Genomic DNA, 16,833 nt, shown 5'->3' with positions numbered 1-16,833 from the left:
CACTCCAAAATAGTGGTACTGGTAGATGCCCCTTCATTTACTATTTCCACTCCAAGATAGCTGTGATAAATATTCGTATGTGGTATTCCCTCCTAGGCTTGTTCTTGTTAATAGAGGTGTTTTCTCTTTGGCATGTAGGCACCACTTTTTTTCTTTCTATTTCTTTTACTTTATCAATTATGCAATAAAATCTATGTCATTTACAAATGAGAGAGATTTTTGTGGATGGAGAGAGTATTTTTGTCGTAAATAATTTACTCCCTCTATCCTACAAAAGTTATTCCAATATAAGTCATTTATCTTTGCTGCCAAAAATTAACTTATTATATCATTTTATTTTATTTACTCTTCAATTATGTATTTTATTTTGTCTCTTTTCTTCTACTAGTATTTTTTTTACTATTTTCATTATGGTGTGATCCGTTGTTAACTTTTCTTAAATTGCTAACTTGCTAACTCATTAACGTAGTGTATTTAAAATGTCAATACGATGATACTGAAATGTCAACATAAACTTAAGTTGATATTTTTATACATTGTGTTGACATTAATATTTAAATGTCAATATAGTTTATTAAAATGTCAACACAAATATATGTGTTGTCATTTTTAATACACTACGTTGATGAGTTAACAAGTTAGCAATTTAAGAAAAGTTAGCATTATAACGCACCCCATCTTCATTATTAGTATATTTTCTTTAATGTATTCAACCTAACTTACTAGATTAAGCTATAATCTCAATTACTGTCCAAGTTTATAGTAATAAGGAGTATATCTAAAACCTGAATACGATCCAAGATATATGGTACTACTACTACTACTAGTGATAATGTCGTTTTTTACCCATTTCTCGAAGTTTTTCTATTATTAAATTTAATAGTATAATCCATAATACTCCCTGTATGGATTATATAGAAATAACACCCCATGCATGGACGAAATGAATTGGGGCAAAATTAACTTCAGACTTGGAAAATTACAACTAGACTCTCTAATGAGTTGGCTTCATATTCAATCCGTCAAAATGTTACTACTATTTGGAATCAATAAAGCATAACAAAATTCCCCTTTCATAGAAAAGGGGTCCCAAACTTTCAATATTTTGAACCTTTTCGGCCTTAGCTGTTCAACCTCACTCATCTTGAAAATCTAAAGTCATTTCCATTCAATTCTAACAACAAACAATACAACAAGATAGTACACAGATTGCTAATCCATTTATCAACAGCCTACATTCCTACATAACCGACAACAATTCAAATTACATATGCCATTCAACCACAACACTAGGACTTCCTTCTTCCTGGGAACAGCATCCACAAACATCATCAAGCCTTCTTGGGAGATTTTGTCGCCTTCGATGGAGATTTCGGTGACTTCTCTGCCGCCTTCTCCGACTTCTTAGGTAGAAGAACCGGGTTGATGTTCGGTAGAACTCCACCGTGAGCAATGGTGACTCCAGCCAGAAGCTTCCCAAGCTCCTCATCGTTCCTCACAGCTAGCAGCACGTGCCTCGGAATGATCCTGTTTTTCTTGTTGTCTCTTGCAGCATTGCCTGCCAACTCCAACACCTGACCACAATTCAATCGTTTTAGCTATGACTGTGCAAAGAGATTACATAATCAATAGAGTCACCACAAATTTATGATGTTTTGTACCAATGTCTGCTGCGCACACACCCACAAGCAGAGCTAAGTTCTATCTCTCTCTCTCTCTCTCTCTCTCTCTCTCACCGTTACACATACAACCAAAAATCAAACCTTTGGCTGCCATCTGATTATAAAAATACCCCAATTCTTGTCTATGCTGGATGCGTGGATAAAATCAAACCTTTGCAGCACTGATGAATTTGGATGTCATCTAATTTTAAAATGCCCCAAATTAAATCACCTGAGCTGCAAAATCCCTAATTCAGAAACCCTAACTATCATATCCCAAGCCATAACCACAATCAACATCAATCAAACTAAACCAACACGAGATCCACCGCTCTAATTCATCACACAACACCACAAATCCCCAACAGAAAATGTTAAATCTAACTTCACTCAAAAACACACGATCGGATGCAGAGAATTCGAAAATGCAGGAAAGTAGAAGCAAAATACCTCAGCTGCGAGATACTCAAGCACGGCGGCCAAGTAAACAGGCGCGCCGGTCCCCACACGCTTCGAGTAACGGCCCTTCTTCAAATACCGGCCGATTCTGCCGACCGGAAACTGCAACCCGGCCTTGACGGAGCGGGTGACCGGCTTCTTCTTCGGGCCGCCGCCCTTCCTTCCGCCAGCTCCCTTCTTCAATTTTCCGCCGATGTCCATTTGGTAATTTTGCTGCGATTGGAGATCGATTGATGGAGGGGGATTTTGATTGAAGGTAGAGCTGAAATAGTGAGGGTGGAAGGTTGTTGGTGTTGCTTAAATAAGTGGGGTGCATGTTGAGGTGATATGGATGGGAGTTTGGGCCGTTGGATTGGAACTTATCGGCGGTTCTAAGAGGAGGTGTTGGAGATCCGTGTGGTTTGGGATTTGACCAATCGCGACAGGACAATTTTAAAAGTTGGAAAAAAAAACCTTCCATGCTCCACAAAAATTAGTTTTATCGGAGTACGATGTCATGGACTAATTTTTAATAGGGGGGACATATTTTTAGGTCTATAGACTTTCTCAATGTATTATTTTAGGTAAGTGAACTTTGAAAATATCATTTTAGGTCCGTCAATTACAAGTTAATATCATTTGAGATATTTTGAACTTTTTCTAGACGAAAATGCTCTTAAGGCCTTCAAAGGGCAATTTGGACAATTCTTTCGCCACTTATCTTGCCCCAGAGACCTATAGTCCAACAATTTTTAACGGTAAATTTTTATATTTAAATTTAATTTAGATGGTAATTGATCTCATTCTGACATTCATATAAATAATACTCCAAATGACAATCCAAATTAATAGCTATCCAATTTCAAAACAAATAAACTAAATATAATTCACAAATCACCGATAGTAAGTTCTTAAAATGCAATTTAGATTAAAAAAATTAAAATAAAGTATCAAAGAGCATTAGCAGTGGTGCGGAATTTCCGGCGGAATTCTCAAAAACACCTCATGCTACGTCATACGGACTTCCCACTGCACTGCCACATCATACGGAATTCCCACTGCACAGTGGCGGAATTCCCGAAGGAATTCTCACAATAAAAAAAATTCACAAATTCACAAATTAAACAATTTCCGGAAGTAAGAAATTATCCAGCAGAGCCTGACAATCTTCAGGGTTAGGCTTCCGAAGATACCTATCTCCGAATATCTCTCTAACGCCTTGACAAAAATACTTCAGGCAGTCGCGCGCAGTTGTCTCGCTGATGTGGAGGTACTCGTCGAACATGTCGGCCGAACCTCCGTATGCCAACTGTCTAATTGCGGCAGTGCACTTTTGAATCGGCGTGTGGCCGGGTTTACCAGCCGCATCCTCCCGCACCCTAAAATACACGTATCGACGCTCCAAAGCGCCCACGATACGCATAAAGAGCGGCCGATTCATCCTAAACCGTCGCTGGAATAGGTTCTCCCCAAACCGTGGCACCGGCGCAAAGTAATCCTCGTACAACCGCCTGTGGGCAGCGAGGTGATCCCGGGGCACTATAGTGCGACGATGGATGGGTCGAGGCACCGACGGCACCGAGGCCGCTTGTTCCTCCCTCTCCGCGGCCTCCCGCACACGTGCGTGTATCATCTGGATCATGTGTTCATAATGCCCACCACCACCACTACCACTAACACTACCACCACCACTACCACTACAACTACCGACCATTACGAATATATAAAAGAAATTTAGAGAGAGAAAAACTCGTTAATACAAGTGGTGCGAATGAAATGAAGTTCAACGGGATGTATATATATGAACCGGAAAAAAAATTAATGCATTAAACGGGAATTCCGCACGGAATTCGCACGGAATCCCGCGGGCGTCAACGCAATGGCGGACGTCCTCACGGAATTCCCCGCGGAATTCCGTATCCGTGGAAGGGACGCACAATGGCGGACGTCCACCACAGAATTCCCGCACGCCGGTGGGAATTCCTGCGTGGACGGCCGCCATTGCTGATGCTCTAAGTCCCAATTTACTATCCCTATATAATTGGTCATCTAATAATTGAAAAATGTACTATTTTTTACGATAAATTTTAATTATATTTAAATTCAATTTGGATGGTACTTGAATTAAACAGTAGTAAACAAAATTATTGGACTCTAGCTATTTGACGCAAGATGAGTGGCGAAAGAATTATTCAAATTGCCCTTTGAAGGCCTTAAGAGCATTTTCGTCTGAAAAAAGTTTAAAATTCTTCAAATGATATTAACTTATAGTTGACGGACCTAAAATGATATTTTCAAAGTTTACGGACCTAAAATGATACTTCGGCAAAGTTCGTGGACCTAAAATGATGTTCCCTCTTTTTAATATTATCTCTGGCTTTATTCACATTTTCTCTTTATCTTTCATAGTTAGTGGAGTCATTTTCCTTTTTAGTAAAAGTCAACGCATTTCTTTTTTACTTACTTTACTCTTTCTTACTTTATTCACTCTTCATCTCTTTACCTTTTTCTTTTCCTACTTTATTCTTCTTTTACTTAACTCACTTGATACATTTTTTCTTAAATCGCGTGCCGAAAAGAAACGTCTCCACTACTATGGAACGGATGGAGTAATACTTTACTAATATTGTATTAAAACTCATGTCGTTCATCATGAGACTATTTTTAGTGCATAGATAGAGTATGATTCATGTGTCCAACTTAAACTATAGTAGTACTCTTTATATTTTGGTATGAGAATTAACAGAAGTAATATTATTTGATTAAATGAAGAAACTATAATCTAAAACTATAGATACGGCAAGAATAGAATAACGACTGTAGTATTTCATGATCGAGGCTTGAGATTTAGCCAAACTAATGGGATAACTTTTTTTATTGTGATGTAGCAATGAACTACTCCACAAAACAAATGCAACATATGAAAACATGAAAACTGAAGAAATAATAAGGTAAATGACATTGCTCATAAAAAATTTTGGTAGTCAAAGTTAGGATACATCAATGCCTAAAGAGATTGTGTTTTGTAAATCACTCTAGTCTCTAGAAGTTGTAAACATATTCTTAGAACTGCATAATCATATATAGCTAAACATTTAGCTAAAAAATCTTAATTAATAAATTAGTAATGATCAATCAATCTACATTCTAGAGACCAACCGCATCTATTCACAATTAATAGATCAAAGATCCCTTGAAAGCATAGTAACCAACGATCCAAGAATCATAAATATTCATTTTTTATTCTACTCTAAACAAACAAGAATCATAAATTCACAATCTCATAAATCACTCCCTATCCTAACCTAAAGAGGTAGATGCTGAAATATTAATTAATGCCATAAAAGACATTTCCATATTAACACATACAATCATAATAAAAAAAAATACTATAATTGAAGCCAAAGTAAATCCATAATTCTTAAATACCAATCCATAATTCAATCCCTATAAAGAGCAATGGAGAAATCTAGCCAATCATACTAAGGTAAGAAAACACCAAGTGAAGCTAAAATTGTAGATTTCATTGTTTTATTCCAGTTTCGATGGTGGTTCGTTTCTGGATTGATGGAAATTTGATATTGAATCTTTTTCTCTGTTCTTATTTCTCTGTGTTTTTTTTCTCCCAACAACGGTGCAAAAATTTATCATTAAAATGTGATTTTGTACAACTACTTTTACGCCGTCCGACCATATGAAATGTGGTGATTAAGTCACCCGACCTAATAACAGAGTCACTGGACAAATCTATACGTCCGACCAAAAACACGATAAAATGCACGATATCTAATGCGAAAAAAAAATCACATCAGCAAGGATTGAACAAAAATATAATCAAATTCCATGATTTTTCAAGTAATATATGCCCCTAATGTAAATTATTTTCATTTTTTAAACTAATCAAATAATAATGGTAATTTAATTTTAAATAAAACATTTCTAATTTAAATCCCACTAGCAAGACTACAAGTCTACAACTAATCAAAAATTACAAGATGATAAGTGATAATTAGTCAATGAAAACTCTGGGGGTATAATAGTAATTAAGGACGAACAGATAAACCCCAAATATCTCATGTTCGTATCATAGTACACTAATTTACTATATATACTAAGCTCAGATATTCTATCCATTTGCCGACGAACAAATTCAGATCAATTCCATTTATCGAAAGAAGTTCAGATCCAAATTCACCTACTCTCGATCACAAGCATGCCTTAAGTTCTTCGTGTTACTTCGATCGATCGATCCTCACACAGTTGGATTTCTTGAGCATAAGAGCATCGGATTATGCATCCGGTGCTTTCGATCTACTCTCCAACACTCACGCGCCCGCGTATGACGTCGTACTATGGTGGATCGTCTTTTCATCGCCGGAAACATCTTCAGAAAAGTGATCGTCGCGGTAATCTTAGTAGTTAACGTTTTGCTCGCCGGATCTTAGCTTATTTTTCTCGAAGGTTTCAGTTTAGTACGCTTTGGTGCTGTTTTTTCGGTTCCGACGAGGTATTATTAGCGTGTGTTGATACTATCAGTAAACCAGTGGTGGATCTGATTTTTGTTGGCAATCGAGCTGTCTCGATTGAACGATCTTCTGTTTTTCCTGTGGATCGAGCTCGTTTTGGAGATATTGAGGATTCTCGACGGTTTTTGGATCGGTATAAGGTAATTTGTTGATGAGGATTTTGTTTAGCTTTTACATTTGCGTTATTTGTTCATAGGGAATAACGAGTATAACACACTCTCTTCTGAGAATTAGATGTTTCATATTCTAAATATCTGGTGAAATCGATGCCTGAGATATCCTGTTGGTTTTAATTTTTTTTTTTTTGTTTGCAATACTCATGACTGATTGCCAGCAAAGGTTGTTCTATAAACTCATTAGTAAGTACTGTGAGTTAGATCTAATAGGTTGAGTGAATGATGGAAGGATTGGTTTCAAAGTGCTAATTGCAGAATGGCATCTGTATAAATTTTGAATGTAGTAACCTAGTAAAACAAGCCTTGAGGTGACTCGTGAATTACGAGTTGATTGAATTAGTGTTTCTCTGCTAGTATGTAGAGGTAATATGTTGAATGATTATCATATACATTGTACAGTTATAATACTCGCACATCTTCATATTTTGGGATGTGTTAGTTTAACTTTTCATAGACATTTTCTTCGTATATAGTAGCTTGTTTATTTGCCTCCTACATATAATTTCTTGGTTGTGCTTGGCATAATTACAATTAAACAACTTTGAATTCTGCCTTTGTTACAGCTCTTCTATTCATCCTCAATTGTGGATGGAAGGTTCTGTTCCTAGTGATACACTGGCTTCCCAACAATTAAGGAGCAACACTGAGTCTGTGACGACTCCCCATATCCAAACTCAATACGGTTCAGGGGATCTTTCTATGAATGATCTGAAAGTGTGCTTCAATGAATTTGTAAGTGTTGAAGATTTGGCTGGAGGCAATAGCAAATGTGATTCCAATGACTCAGACAAATCCAGTGACAATCTTCCTGACGCTACATCTTCTGGTGTAAGTTTTTCGTGCGGCGTCTTTGCAATGCTTATCAGTTTGTGTTACTTCTCAACTATATCTCGTGAAATTGAAATTCTATTGTATCAAGCTAATATCGTATACTGAATTTTGCAATGCTTAATTTACGAGGTTTTATTAGTATTTTAGGATCCCTTCCTGTTTCCCAGTTCATCAGATAACGTGTTTTTCTGTTACTTTGTTACCGTTCTTTGTGAATTCTGCAGGCAAGCATAGTAGCTCTTGCCTTTCTTTTTCGACTATTTTAATGTTCTTGCTGCGTTATTTCCTCCGGTGGTAGTGGAAAAGCACTGGATTCGAAATATATATGCCACGGCCTGTGCGAGTATATATAAACATCGAAGGCTTACTCTTGTAAAGATATTGTTAACAGTTGCAATTTTCTCTTTGTTATTCCTCTTGATGTCATCGCTCTCAGACCCTGTCCAAGCTTGCATCTGCCATGAAAGGTAGCCGTGAAAAGCAGGGTATACCGCCTAAGAAGCTGTCCGTCACTTGGGCACCTGATGTCTACGATCCAATTCCAACTTCGGTATCTCACGTGCCATCGAGCAGGAATCAATACATCCGCAGTAATAGCAAGAAATATGGGAAGAACAAACAGAAAGGTGGTGGGAAATCCTCGCGAGGGGGCAAAGGCAAGGACAAAGACAAGAAGCAAGCTCGGAAGAATGGCGGGACCACCACCAAAGTCAAGAGCACAGCTAGCTTCTCTGAGCCCGAGGCAGGTATCCCCGGGTTCAATGTTATCAGCACAGATGCATTCTGTGGAAGCAGCTTTCTCAAGGAATCGGTCCAGAATTTGCACTTCCCCGTCGCAGAGGCTATGCGATGATGTGCATTGTTCTGTCTCTCCCCAATGTAAATAAAAGTACTCGTTATGCCTTAAATGCTTTCTACTAGTTATGCTTTTGCAAGACTTCGGAATTTTGAGAATTTGCATTTGGCCTTCAACGAATTTACATGGACTTTTGTTTGTGATACGAGTATTGTAAATTCATGGACATTATTTCAATACATTCGTGCTAAATCGACGTAGTTTATTATACGAAAGAAAAACGAATGTAAGCTAGTATATCCCGTTCGATTTGATGAATTAAACAAGATTAAATTTGTATGTTCAATCTCGGGAGAAAATAATCTTCAGCGATCGAACAAACATATATAGTAGTATGCAAATGTACATTGCATCACTATAATCCAACACAACACAACACAAGTATAGGGTTCGTCACAGTGAAATGCACAAACAAATGTAGTGAAACAAAAGTATTTGGCCTTCAAACACTAACTATTCTTTTCCTGCATGCGGAAAAAAGGGAAGCATGCTTGAGGAAATTCTTTCAACATTCTGCATATCTCTACGGCAGCACGATGCAGCGTGGTGTATCATCCCACGATATGATAAAGGCGTACAACTCCTGAGAAACCTGACCGCGGTGCTAAAGTGTGAAAGCTCATTCCTGTCGAAAACTTACCTCTGTATGTAGGTGGGGTGCCTCCTGCATTCATGCGCTTTCAGATGACTGCGGCACATCCAGATATCCACTGTGGGATGTGAGACTCGCTCGTTATCAGCATCTGCTGCACTCCACACATCTCTCGAGAGTATTCACTATGGCTGTACTTCCTTTTCTAGTAAGGACGTCCCCTTGAAAATTGTTAGCTGAAAGTCTCTCGTGTACTTCAGCATCTGCTCAAGGAAATTTCAGTTTATTAGAGCCTTATCAAGTAGTGCTTTTACAAGATTCGACTCGAGATTAAAAGATGCATGGAACTGTTTCGAGCCTCGAGGTCACTTTTCTTCAGAAGTGTGACAGAATACAGATGCAACACTGGTGACTAAAGTAGCCACCATGGATAAGAGACTTACTTTCTCTTGGCTCGTTTTCGTGAAGCCTAGCTTATTCAACCACATAGGTTCAGCTTCCTCGGCCGCAGGGAGTACCAGGTGTTTCACGGTCATAGATGATAGGAATATCTCGATGCACGAGAACAACGCTTGAAAATAGCCCTATATGGCATTTTAATGATAATAGTTATATCACTGTCGAAGCAATCACAATATCTCATTAAACAAAACCTAGTCACAAAAATGAAGCTTTCAGCAGTTTAATCGGAATTCCTGGATAATCGAATTATTGTTTTGTTTTTAGTCAACAAGTAAACAAAAACACTGACTATAGCAGGAATCCTTCACTACATACAAGAAGCTACCGAGTGTGCATAAACAAGGTCCAGCACCCCCACCCCGACCAAAATAAAGAAAAAAGAAAAATGGCCCTTATACGCTAATTATCAAAACATGGAATGACGGACATGTTTGATGCTGAACATGAATTCTGAGCAAAATGCGAGAAAATGCAAAGACAAGTGACCTATCTATTAAAAAGAAAAGGCCTCTGCTTTCACACGTTTCAAGTAAAAGAGTGTGCCTAAGACTTACTTTTCCTTGATTGTCTCTATCGGTAGCTACCAATGGAAGTTCAGCAACATCTTTTCCAAATAACCTGAGGAGAGCAGCTGACACAACAATGGAGCTGCAAGCACCAAAGAATATGTTAACTTTCATGGGTCGTATACATAGCAACAAAGCATTTGGGAACATCAACTCACTTTACAATTAGAACCACACAGTACATTCCACTGAACTCTTGGCCAGATATGTTCCTCCTGTATACATGTGCAAACAATATTATTGGTGGATTGACTGATCATCATTAACCAAGAAAAAATCGGGTACATATATATGGGAGAGGTTAACTTACCCATACACCATAACCGGGATAAGATCCCGACCAGATTTTGCAACGATGGGGTCAAAGCATTCCTACAACAATACATTCAGATTGAGGCATAAAAGCAGTTTGCAATATGTACCACGACACAATGTATTTCATCCTGCTATACTTTACATATGTCAATTCAATCCTCGTATGTATTAGTCTGGCATCGATATTTTGGCTAGCTACTAAATGCTTTAAAAAGCACTGACACAAGAGGCTTCTTCCGGTCAAAACATATCTACTGTTGTTAGAAATAATTAACCTAAAATGTATTATTGGTCCTCAACCATTCAATCGTCACACATGGAAAACGTATAATTGTTCACATATTCAAGTTACTATGGAAAACACACAGATGCACCCTGGCATAAAATATTTAATAGCCAATTAAGTTGCAAAGATGGTTAAGATGAGGTAATGAGTATTTGACTTCAAACACAGTGCACATATCAGCTAAATAAGGGAAATCTTGTAATGTTAGATGGGAAAGCTTACGCGAAAAATTGCTGCAGCTCGAGAGAGCAACATTAGATGCCCCGGAGCTCGACTTTTTCCACTCAGAATGCACCATTGGATCTCATTCGTATGCATACCATTCAAACCAATTGTTACATGCTTCTTATATAGTGCAGATGACACTGCGGCTGGAACTAACTTAGGCTCCCCAGAAGCCAAACTTCGCAGTGCTTCAAAGATCTTGTGGCAGTCATCACAACAAAACCATTTATCCTCAGGCAGTTCCTGCCACCATATATTTGAGCATCATTAACAACGAACTGTCAAAAACAGCTCCTTGATGAAAAGTAGTTTAAATACTTACTTTAAGATCACACATCTCAGACTCACGTAAACAACCAACGTGATATTCCCTCTCACACTAGATAACAAGAGAAAAATGGAGTCATAAAACATAAAAAGGATATGCCATAGACAAAGTAAATGACCAAGAAATATCAGAATAGATGTCCAAAAGTAAGATGAGGAATCAAGTCATACTTGATCACATATTATCACTGTTCGGTCATCAAACTTTGCAGCACTGAAGTCCTGTGACCTAGAAAGCAGAAGACAAGAATCAGTTTATAGAACTATAAAAATTTGCCTAGATAGGCACACACACTTCAGAATAACTATTGGAGGTATTAAGATATGAAGTTGTGGAACGAAGTGGTTGGTTACAGGAATTGCAGCTAAAGAGAGATATCAGACTAGAAAAATAAACTTTTTTTAGTAGTACATGGATTAATTTAGAATAGATACTTCAGATAAGAATACTAATAGCAATTGGTTTTTGCCATGACTAACAAGATGCTGAGAAAATTATACATCTCTCCCTATTTGTTGGGAGTCCTCAGGAGCAGAAAATGGCAAGAATCTGAATGCAATCTCGGTAAATAAACTACAAATTCGATTGCTAGGTTATATGTGGAAGATAATCCGCGACGAAAAGCTACTTCCTTAAAACAGCTATTCTGACAAAGAACTTGCTATAGTAAACAGAAAAGAATATAACCAACGCAATAAACCTGCAGATCACACAGCCACCGGGCTCAAATTCTGGTGCCTTTACCACTCTCGTTAGTCTAAGGATTATTGGTCTTGATTCCCCAGAAGCTTTTCTACCAGAACCAAGTCTATCCTTGCAATGCGGACAATACCAATCATTTTCTGGGGGACACTGTAAACCTAAACAATCTGCAACAATTTCGATAAAAGGGATCACAAAACGTGAAACTAACCCACAAGCACAAATTGAGTACATGAAGAAATTGAAAAAAAGGAAAAAGGAGAAACGAACCAGCATGAAAAGCTCGAGGGCATCCGTTGCATAAAATAAGTTCACCTCCATCTCCGCATACTGCACACATATCATCACTTCCACTAGATGGAAGACTTTGGCCATTTGCGAGCATCAAGGCTATGTCGTGAAGTGTTAATCCAGAGGACGTATAGATATTACGGTAGCTGTAAAAGAATAGAAATCATATTTCTGACACCCTATGGCACGTGTAATATACATTCTAATTTTTCAAAAGCAACTCACGGTTGACGTTTAGCTGCCCATCCAGCATGAGCCTCGAATTGGGAGGGACTAATCTGTTTTTAAATAAAAGAATACATGTGATGTGTTTCTTGAGCTAGATATATTATAACAGATCACATCTAGTAAACAGAAATTCCAAATACACGGATAAATGGACTTACCTCAATGTTACAACAACCACAGACTATGCCATTTCCCTGCTTGTAACCCCCGAGAATCCTCTGTGAACAGGCAAAAAAATGTCTTAGGTTATAGGATGAAATCAGAAAAAATGAGATCTGCATGAAAGTGCTATACAACCTTTCCTTTGGAGTAATAAGCCAAACTGGTGCCATCTGGCAGTCCATTCGGCAAAAAAAGCAATTTGTGCAAATCATTGTCCCTATTGTACATCAGTCACTCATTAGACCAAGGTCTTGCCGTCAGACAAGACCTACAAAGAGCTGTGTACAGAAAATTAGAAAGATGTATGATAATAACAAACTTGCCTTTTTTTGTTGCCACCTTCTGTTGTCTTCTTATGTCCCCAAAAAGAGCCAGAATGTCTTGGCCTGCATAAAAAATTATACTGAGCACCTGATAAAATTGCGCTAATATGAGAAACAAGAGGCAGCAAAAATAGAACAAACTTCTTGACTGGACGTTTCTGCTCAACTAGTGCCTCTACATAGCCTTGCTGATTAAAGGGTGTTGAACGAGAATAAAGATATGCATCCGGATAAGTGATGTCTTCAGTAGATGGTCTTTTAGAGCTGGAAAATTTCCCATTACAGTGTGAGTGAGAGTATGAATGATAAATCAAAATATCCAATAAGCACAACAACTTACTTCAAAGAGGTGCATACACATAAAAAAAGATTCTATGAATTTTTATTGAAAAATATGCAGCGCGCATACCTGGTGGTGGAGTGTGACATGCCTAAATAATGGTGTGCGCTATCCCCACAGGCTACATCATGTCCACGTACAAGACTTGCTGCAACATTTTAGAAAGCAAAACATCAGAAACTAAATATTGACAGGGAGGAATTGCAATAAATTATCATCTTTCACATCCAAAACCTTGATCACACATTTTATGTCTTGCAAGCACTAAAAAACAAAGTGGTTGTGTCATAAGCCTGAGAATGCCACCAACTAATTGATTGGCATCCCCCTCTATTTTATAGCAATTTAAAATATAAATCGCTTGACTGATAAATAATAACATAGGAGGAGAACAATCTACAAGTAAAATAAAGATTTCCTCAGGTGAGATTTGGATGGGTAAGTTGCTAGAAATGGCTTGTCTTAGTTATTTTGAAACATTTGCAACCCTCATTCATAACTGTCATGTAACTCATGATCACCTCTTCCACTCACTCCAGACAAGAAACCTAATATGTGCAATTCCCAACTGTCTCCAAAGTAATGGTCCCCAACCAGATCTAGTCATCAAGCATGAGAGGTTTACTGGTTGCGGACTAAGATGCCAGACTAGATGACATATTCAGTCAACCATCAAATATTAGAGAGAAATGTAGGTGCACTTGCGATAAACTGTCTGGAAATACTCAAGACCTATAATTCTGAAGTATGCACCATTCAAAACCAATATAAGATGAACTTTCTCGTGTAAAGAACAGTCTGTTTCAGTGAAATTCAAATAGAAAAGAGAAACCTCATTGGAATTTTACCTTTCCAGAGCTGATAGTACTCCTCATTTAAAGAAGGACCTGCAACAGCTCTTATCACTGTATCCACTGCACTGAGAGGAACAGTTTTCAGTTCTTCAATTATGCTGTAAATCGGCTTCCCATTCTCCAAATATATGTGATTATTTGGATGGCTTGTCTTGCTACCAGAGTGAAGTTCAAACTCGTATGCACTCACCACATGCTAAAGCGAATTTGCAAAATTAGAACAGACAAAACAACTGATCAAGAGAACAACTTAACTTGCATATATGACTTACTTTCGAGAAGTTGCAGATGCAACAACCACACAAAAATCCACCACTTTTTATAATTCCAGGAAGCTCCTTCTAGCAATAAAATAGAAACCAGAGTTAACCCCACACTGGAATAAAACTGAAGATTAGCATCAAATCACTAAGAAAGCACAACTACACCAACTACATACCTCACCAGACATAGAAATATACTTAACTCTAGCTCCTTCCAGTATTCCAGTGCACAAAAGCTTCTTAACATTCGAAGGGTAACTGTCTGGAATGATTTTCTTAGACATCCTCAGTTCCATGTTGGGAGCACAAGAAGGACTTCTAGGGTGAAGACACTCTCCATCAACCATGCTTGATTTCACTTTTGAGTTCTCTAAAGCAATCATGTCGCCATTGCGAAAGCCATGCATAGATAAACCATCAGCAGTCGACACGGATATTTGATTATCATAAAGGTCTTCTTCAAATTTGTCATCAGCCAAGGGCTTAGAAGATAGATCAGTATCACACTCATCTTTCCGTTTACTGAATTTAAATGTTATCTTTCTAATACCAGTGGGTCTAACATGCTTTGGAATTTCAAGAACCACACGAGCTGTAGAAACTGCTTCCAGTTTACCCTTACTGTGTTCTTCTTCACAAAACTTTCCATCAGTGAAGGAATTCCAGGAACAAGCTGATGTAATCTCTCCACAGCCAAAATGTTCCCCACCAAGCACATCGAGAGGTTGACTGCTAATGGTCAGGCTTGAGGTAACCTGTTTTGGAGATGGATTGGGGTCTGAAACTTCAGAATGCAAATCATCATTGGTTGGTTCTTTCACTCGATTGTTGTGATACATCCCCAAACCAGGATTATTTTGTTCTTCTTTCACTTCATTGCTATTAGAATACAGCTCAACCTTACCATCATCTAACTGTTCCACTGCATGATTCACTGCACAAGGGTCCATCTCGATGTCATTCAGTACCCCCCTTGTCTCCGTATCTCCAGCGTTCTGTTCTTCCTTTGCAACGTCTTTCATGCAATGCTCCTTCAATATTTCACTATTATGATATTCCCCAGAGGGTTCTAGCTCTGCACTACTTAAAACATCATTTGCACGAACCCCTGCAGAAGGTCCAAATGCAGCATAATTCCCAGATTCTCTCAGCTGAATTTCAGTGCATGATTTTGTCTGAGCACCATTCTTCACGTGGCTTTCATAAACTAATTCACTGTTATTTGACAACACGTCAACAGAACACGCTAATTCAGTCTCGTCAATTACCCCTTCAGTTACCTGAACGTCATAAAACACAGACTCACTTTCACCATCCATAAACTCAGCAGCCACACAAGGCATCATCCTAGTTTCACTGAACGATTCATTTGCTTCTGCCTCCACTCTTGACTTGCCTTCAGCACCATCCCCTGCCGGATGCTGCCCGTTCTCTGAATCAGTCCTCAATCCACCGTTCATTTCAATCGCATTAACGAAACAACAACCATCCAAGCTCCACTCCCCTCTCTCGCTTCCACAACTCTAAAACTCAGTAGCGCAGACTGCATCACCAATTCATATTTATGAAAGAAAAAAATAAGACAGACCGCGACGGTGTGAACAAAAAAGAAATTAAAAAGACAAACTATCAAATTTGACGGTATTCGAAAAATACCAATCAAATTCAGCTCCAAATTCACTCAATAACACAAATATTAATAACTACGCATTCATTACGTAATCCAACGTCCGTCAAATTCATACACCCAGCTCAATCGATATAATCTCCGAAATTGCAAATTGTGAAGTGAGTTTAAAGCAATATACGCATGTAAACGGACCTTTTCAATCCAATAAAGCGGGAAATGAAAGTGAAATTCAATCAGTCATCGGAAATAGGAAACTCCGACAGATCTGGTAGCTGCGTCAATTGTTCAATCCGAGAATCCAATTGTTGAACGTCACTATGAGCATAATAGTTGAGAAATCACAGATCTACAATGGAAGGAAAGAGCAATGAAGGAGGAGAAATGTTAGGGTTTTGGGTATTGGTTGTGAAATTTTCTGTTATTTTTGAGAAAACTGAAAAGTTGGATTGGCGGTATGGATTTACAGATTTTAGTAGAAGCAGTTGAAGTTTATAATTTATTCTTTATTTTTTATATATAGAAAATAAGTTATTACTTGTCATTTAAGATTGATGATAGTGGAAAAGTCGATGGAAGGAGCGAGATAAAGTAGTGGGAGATGAGAGAAATTTGAGGGCACGATTTATTTTGTTAGTATAGTTTAAAATAAAAGTGATTGAAAAAAAGAATAGAATATGAAGTTTGTGTATTGATTTCATATGAAATAGAGATTTATTATAATGGATCGTGAATTTCAATTATGAAAAATAATTTTTTTAATTACGGGTATAATCTATAC

At 37.9% G+C, this 16,833-nt stretch overlaps 3 protein-coding genes across 5 annotated transcripts; 1 reads left to right on the top strand and 2 right to left on the bottom strand.

The window, feature by feature from the left end:
• Positions 1 to 1,144: 1,144 nt before the first annotated feature.
• LOC121748948 (histone H2A-like) lies at positions 1,145 to 2,405 on the bottom strand. The gene is made up of 2 exons (XM_042143536.1): positions 2,112 to 2,405; positions 1,145 to 1,574 (listed from the first exon to the last, which is right to left on the bottom strand). The coding sequence occupies exons 1-2, from the start codon at positions 2,319 to 2,321 to the stop codon at positions 1,332 to 1,334; spliced, it is 453 nt and encodes a 150-aa protein (XP_041999470.1). The 5' UTR covers positions 2,322 to 2,405; the 3' UTR covers positions 1,145 to 1,331.
• Positions 2,406 to 6,207: 3,802 nt separating this feature from the next.
• On the top strand, positions 6,208 to 8,633 carry LOC121748882. Of its 2 annotated transcripts, none has more exons than XR_006039538.1 (3): positions 6,208 to 6,765; positions 7,365 to 7,629; positions 7,857 to 8,633. XR_006039538.1 is itself a non-coding variant. In XM_042143438.1 (3 exons), exons 2-3 carry the CDS (start codon positions 7,390 to 7,392, stop codon positions 8,483 to 8,485), a joined length of 657 nt encoding a protein of 218 aa, XP_041999372.1. In that variant the 5' UTR covers positions 6,212 to 6,765; positions 7,365 to 7,389; the 3' UTR covers positions 8,486 to 8,633. The 2 variants fall into 2 exon arrangements, 1 of the variants encoding a protein (XP_041999372.1); XM_042143438.1 differs by having other exon boundaries at positions 6,212 to 6,765; positions 8,069 to 8,633.
• Positions 8,634 to 8,779: 146 nt separating this feature from the next.
• LOC121748881 lies at positions 8,780 to 16,545 on the bottom strand. Of its 2 annotated transcripts, none has more exons than XM_042143435.1 (20): positions 16,248 to 16,545; positions 14,602 to 15,968; positions 14,435 to 14,503; positions 14,157 to 14,358; positions 13,378 to 13,456; positions 13,110 to 13,232; positions 12,969 to 13,031; positions 12,781 to 12,862; positions 12,642 to 12,701; positions 12,481 to 12,533; positions 12,235 to 12,401; positions 11,963 to 12,131; positions 11,433 to 11,490; positions 11,257 to 11,313; positions 10,932 to 11,177; positions 10,419 to 10,480; positions 10,267 to 10,323; positions 10,097 to 10,190; positions 9,524 to 9,664; positions 8,780 to 9,343 (listed from the first exon to the last, which is right to left on the bottom strand). In XM_042143435.1, exons 2-20 carry the CDS (start codon positions 15,883 to 15,885, stop codon positions 9,266 to 9,268), a joined length of 3,144 nt encoding a protein of 1,047 aa, XP_041999369.1. In that variant the 5' UTR covers positions 15,886 to 15,968; positions 16,248 to 16,545; the 3' UTR covers positions 8,780 to 9,265. The 2 variants fall into 2 exon arrangements, with proteins under 2 accessions (XP_041999369.1, XP_041999371.1); XM_042143437.1 differs by having other exon boundaries at positions 14,435 to 14,500.
• Positions 16,546 to 16,833: the final 288 nt, after the last annotated feature.

This window comes from Salvia splendens, chromosome 9, assembly GCF_004379255.2.
Source record: "Salvia splendens isolate huo1 chromosome 9, SspV2, whole genome shotgun sequence".
NCBI lineage: Eukaryota > Viridiplantae > Streptophyta > Magnoliopsida > Lamiales > Lamiaceae > Salvia > Salvia splendens.
This window is presented reverse-complemented; position numbering and strand designations above follow the sequence as displayed.